This window comes from Nelumbo lutea, chromosome 2 (assembly GCF_056320005.1).
Source record: "Nelumbo lutea isolate HS-2025 chromosome 2, American lotus-T2T, whole genome shotgun sequence".
Lineage (NCBI taxonomy): Eukaryota > Viridiplantae > Streptophyta > Magnoliopsida > Proteales > Nelumbonaceae > Nelumbo > Nelumbo lutea.
Window position 1 is genome coordinate 114,508,874 of NC_142685.1, and position 5,320 is coordinate 114,514,193.

General features: G+C 39.1%; 1 protein-coding gene across 2 annotated transcripts; it reads left to right on the plus strand.

Moving 5' to 3' along the window:
• The first annotated feature begins 1,635 nt into the window (after nt 1–1,635).
• Nucleotides 1,636–4,942, plus strand: GAMT2 (gibberellic acid methyltransferase 2). Of its 2 annotated transcripts, none has more exons than XM_088968740.1 (3): nt 1,636–2,400; nt 2,755–3,048; nt 4,312–4,942. In XM_088968740.1, exons 1-3 carry the CDS (start codon nt 1,909–1,911, stop codon nt 4,672–4,674), a joined length of 1,149 nt encoding a protein of 382 aa, XP_088824866.1. In that variant the 5' UTR covers nt 1,636–1,908; the 3' UTR covers nt 4,675–4,942. The 2 variants fall into 2 exon arrangements, with proteins under 2 accessions (XP_088824866.1, XP_088824865.1); XM_088968739.1 differs by having other exon boundaries at nt 1,657–2,409.
• The last annotated feature ends 378 nt before the right edge of the window (nt 4,943–5,320 follow it).

Here is a 5,320-nt window from a genome sequence, read left to right on the forward strand (position 1 = left end):
TATAGCTAGCCATTCAAATTGACCTGATCAGAGACTCTGGGCTACTATTATTTATGCAAACGTTGAAATTTGGACGGAGGTGAATGCAAATGCAGAAACCAGGTAACCAGGTATTGATTAAAGTCATGGCTCTTCTCCTGTCTCCAGACTCCAGGTTAGAACGGCTAGATCTCCGTTTAATAAGACAATATCGATCGCCTCTCCTCGGCCCTCCGCCCCCCCAACATACTTCAGATCACCCAGCTAATTGTTGCTAGATGAGATGGGATACAAGGTGGGATCTGATGGTTGAGCTTGAGCAGATTCCAATCTGAAATCATCAGCAAAGTTTCCTCTTCTCCTCACTTAAGGGGCTGGTCTGGGCTACCACACTAACCATTTGGGTTCCTGACTAGGCTCCGGTCTCACACGCAGGCCTATTAATAATACCCATCAGGCCATCAAATTGTTAAATAACATGATAATCTAGATTATAGAAGGGGAATTAATTAAGGTTTTTTGCAGGTAGTTTCCTTCTTTTGGAGCCCTGAATGCTGTAACTGTAGTGTGCAGAAGGGCCCAGAGCAGAAAGTCCTGAAGTTTAAAAACCAATGTGGGTGGTTGGAAGTTGTATTGTTGTACAACCAATCTCAGTCCAAACCATGAAAACTCGACCAGGTTCTTCTGTGTTTGAACCATAGTGAGGTGGCAGTCACAGAAAGGTCTTGTGCTGGTTACAATGAGCAAATTAAAGCAGAATTGGTTTTGGTTGAAATAAACAACAGAATTAAAATTGGATCACTGTAACAATAAAGTAGCGAGAAAGAGAGAAAGGTCAGAGTTTGGGTCTGTAAAATCTTGTGCTGGTTACGATGAGAAAAGCAGTACTCTTGCTGTCTTGCATTTGCAAGAAAACACAAAACAGATGATATTTTCCCTATTTTTTTTTCATAAAAGAAAGAAAAAGTTGTATACCGATGGGCAAAAGTATGATCGAAGTACGAGTCGATAGTACATTTAAATCCTGGCATTAAATCTAAGTAAAAGAAACAAGAAAAGAAAGCTGTACCAGAAGAAAGCTAAGCCATGCCTGTCACACATGCTTTAGTCTGATTGAGTTGGGTTGATGCAACCAATTCCATCACCTTGTGATCGAATTGGCAATCAAATAGTCTGAGTTCGATACCAGTACACATCCAAGTCAGAGGGCATTTCTTGGTGTCCACATTATTCTGCAATGCTGATAATTATTCATGAGCAGAGGACATGGCATGTAAAGTTACAGACTTAAAAGCAGCTCTCTCTCTCTCTCTCTCTCTCAATCTATCTATCTGTTTTGTTTCAAGACTTGAGAGATAATTAAATACGAGTAAAACATAGATAATGAGTGGTCTATGTGTTGTTTAAAAGGCTGGGTTGGGTCTCCCAAATTTAGGTGGTGTGTAGGAAAGCAATGACATGATTGCTGGTTTTGTTTTTGAAAACAAAAACAATTGCCACATCAGCAAAATTATATTGTTTTTGCTGATGTGGCACGTATACATATATGATAGCTTCGAATTATTGATTAAGATTGGAAAGAGAAAAAGGAAAAAAGAAATGGTGGGTTGGGGGTCTCCCAAATATAGTTTCACTTTCAACCTCCTCTCTTTATAAAGGACCTCTTGGTCAGTTTGGACTGAAACCGAGAACTCAACACTCTCATTAGTTCTTTCAGTTTATTCTGCCTATTCTTTTAGTTTCTATCCACAGTGGGACCAGAACCATCACCCAGTCCACAAGATCTCCATTAACCGTCGTGTGACATGGAGTCAGATGATGCTGCTATGCCTATGACGAGGTTCTGATCTCTGGCTCTTTTCTCTCTCCCTCACACACACAAACATACACGCATCTTTTATCTTCATCTTGTGCACAAGATAAGCAGCGATGGAGTTGAATGAGTGGCAGCAGACATGGAGTGGAGGGCTTGATAGAATACTGTGTATGCAAGGAGGAGACGACGACGGAAGCTACGCCAGGAACTCAGACGCCCCTGCATCTGCCATCAGCTTATCAAAGCCATTGCTGATTGCAGCCATTCAATCCATGCGGCTTTTCCACGGGGAGGCGTCACTGAGGATTGCAGACTTGGGCTGTGCGACGGGGTTCAACACCTTGTCTACCATCGACTTGGTCATCGACACCCTGAGGGGGCGCTATAACAAAGACTGTTCTTTCGAGCCTGAATTCGAGGCTTTCTTTTCTGATCTCCCTTCCAACGATTTTAATTCCCTCTTCCGATCCTTGCCTCCATTCATTGATAACAAGAAGAAGCGTTACTATGCAGCTGGAGTGCCGGGATCCTTCTACCACCGCCTCTTTCCTAAAGGGAAGCTTCATGTGGCTGTCAGCTTAAGCGCCCTACACTGGCTTTCTCGGGTATGGCCTGTGGGTATATATCTTCATTCTTATTCTAACATGCAGTACTATTCTATTAATAATATATGTATATTCTAATTTTCCTTTGTTATTAATTACCATTCCGTAGGTATTCATTTAGTATAATAACGCCTTCTCCTCAATATATACTTGTATTAATTATATTATTTTTCTTTTAATGTCGATAAAATTTAATTTTGTTGGGACTTGGGAAAGCTAGCTAGAAAATATAAGAATTGAAGAAGTTACATATGACTAAACAAATCATATCATGGGTTTCATTCAATTTCAAGTTTTCCATTTTTTTTTTTGCTTCTCTACTCCTTTAATTTTGGTTGGTGATGTTATATATAGATTCCAGAGGTGGTGTTGGATAAGAGATCACTGGCTTGGAACAAAGGAAGAGCTTGGATTGATGGAGCAAAGAAAGAGGTTGTGGAAGCCTATGCTAAGCAATCCGATGAGGATTTGAGGGCCTTCCTACAATGCCGAAGAGAAGAGATTGTCGAGGGAGGAACATTGTTTATATTGATGGCTGGACGGCAAGGCTCGGAGCAGCCGGAGAACCAGTTAGGTGACCCTGATTCAAGGGCCAAGCACCCTTTCACAAGTTCCATGGATCAGGCATGGGAAGACCTCTTAAATGAGGTATTTCTTTCTTTCTTTTTGGCATATGCATATATGGAATAATGTAATTAAATCTCCTCCTTTTTTATATAATTTCCACCCTAAAATTGACATGACATCACCACCCTTTTCCTCGTATTTCTTCATTCCCTTGTCTCCATCCATCTATACTCGTATATAACTGTTTAACGCATGCACCCAATTAAGCTCAGACCCTTTCGATATGGCTGTTAAGCTCTTCTCATCTAGGGGCCGGCCGGGAGGAGACAAGTTACTCTTTTAATTTGTTTTTGTGTGGGGAACCCCTCTTCTCTTCTCATGTATAAAAAATGCCTCGATTCACCAAACTCAAATACGAAACATATATCAACCTTTCACTTGGTGTATTGCTCTTCTTTTGTTCTTTTCAGAGGTAACTTTATCTTATGCTTGGTTTGAGAGGAAATAAAGAGTAACTTTATTCTATCAACCTTTATGGTATATGTTTGGTTTAAGTAATTAATGTGGGTCCGGTCATTACTTATGGTATATGTTTGGTTTAAGTAACTTTATGCTATCAACCTTTAAGTAACTTTATGCAGTTGCATCCTTATCATACCATCTAGTAATATTTGTTCCAAAAAGAAAGCCCGTTGATCGTTGAAACCCTGATTTTGGTGGAAGGTTTAAAATCTAGAGGTGGGTATTTCTCGCATCTGAGTTGAGAGTGACGCCCTCACTTTAATCAGATGTTTGTTGGTGAATTCGTTGGATCCACATGGTCTATTAGCATCTTAGTCGCTGATTGCAAACAACTGCTGTATTGCTTCTCAAGTTATTTGGTTTATTACATTCCTAGAAAAGCTAACATGGCTGCAAATAATTTGGCTATTACTTGTACAAGAGTTAAAACTTGGTTTCAAGTACCTGATTTCCTCCTCAATACTATTGTACAAGAGATGCATGTAAACCGAGTTTGTTGATGAATGAATTTTCCCTAAGGGGCCTTCTAAAAAAAGTACTATTTGTTAAATAATGCATGGGATAGTGTGCTGCCATTTTCATATAAATCTTGTCGAGAAATTAACTTAATTAAAGCACTAGCTATTACTGTATTAAGGGAAAACAAGTTTAAAGCACTATTAAGCTATGGTTTAATTAGTTTTTGACGCCCAAAATGGCCTTTTGATCATCTGAGATAGTTCAGTTTGTCCAGTAATCTTGGAATGCGTTTGTTTTGAGCATGTTCCGATCGATTTTGAATTGAATATTTCCTTTCTTTATGATGGTTTTTATTTGTGGTAGGGATTGATTGATGAAGAGACAAGAGACACATTCAACATTCCTGCATACATGAGAAGTATAGAAGAAGTTGAGAAGGCTTTCCATCAATGTGGTGGATTTGAGATACAAAGATTGGAGTACCAGAGAATAGTAGAGCATTCAAAGGAGAAACAAGAGGAGTGGATAAGGGATCCAGTTTCCTATGGTAGAGCCAAAGCCAATCTAGTCCGGGCGACACTCAGACCTATAGTTGAGGCTCACCTTGGACCCAAACTCTCTGAAGAGCTATTCAAAAGATTCGAAAAGAGGGCCTCTGCTGACATAGAAATGCTTCACAAGACATGCTTTTATGGTGTCATTGTTTTATGTGCAATCAGGAAGTGAGATAACTAATTAAACTACCTTTGCCTGAGTTGTATGCCTCCCATCAAACACATACATATAAAACTATGCAGACCCTTCACACCCAACTACTCAAGTCAACATGAAAAGGAAATTGATTGAATAGGATATATATACTGCCTAATTGATCAGTAAACCCAAGTCACATACATTTTATAGGTGAAGATTGCTTTGTTTTATTTTCATTATTTTCTATGGGTGGAATTTAATTTGTTCATGATCATATAAAACACCATTCATTCGTTTTATATATCCCCTTTTACATTATAATAAAATAGATAAGGAAAAATGAATGGAACGGGAGAAACTTACTCTTCAACTTCAATAATATTATATTTTAATTTCAATCCATATTGCCAGAGACTGGGGAACATTAATCTTTTAATTGTCAATACCATTATAGCTATCTCCCAAATTGTATGGTGAAGATTTCAGAGCATAGAGATATTTCCACATGAAAGGTTCCCAACCATAGAGATACTTCCATGTAAATCGTGACAAGTGACAGAACAGGAGTACAGGACTAAGATAATTCTTGTGGTAGTAATTGCGCCTCTTCTCTTAGCGTGCACAGTTTGCTTGCATGCCGCCTTAGGCACATCTCTCTTTCTTAGTTTCACGCTGGCCT

Bases quoted from the DNA above. Each gene is read 5' to 3' on its own strand.
- GAMT2 (XM_088968739.1), top strand. From the start codon at position 1,909: ATGGAGTTGAATGAGTGGCAGCAGACATGGAGTGGAGGGCTTGATAGA. The intron at 2,410-2,754 runs GTGGGTATATAT...TGTTATATATAG, and splicing joins GGCTTTCTCGGGTATGGCCT to ATTCCAGAGGTGGTGTTGGA. The intron at 3,049-4,311 runs GTATTTCTTTCT...TATTTGTGGTAG, and splicing joins GGGAAGACCTCTTAAATGAG to GGATTGATTGATGAAGAGAC.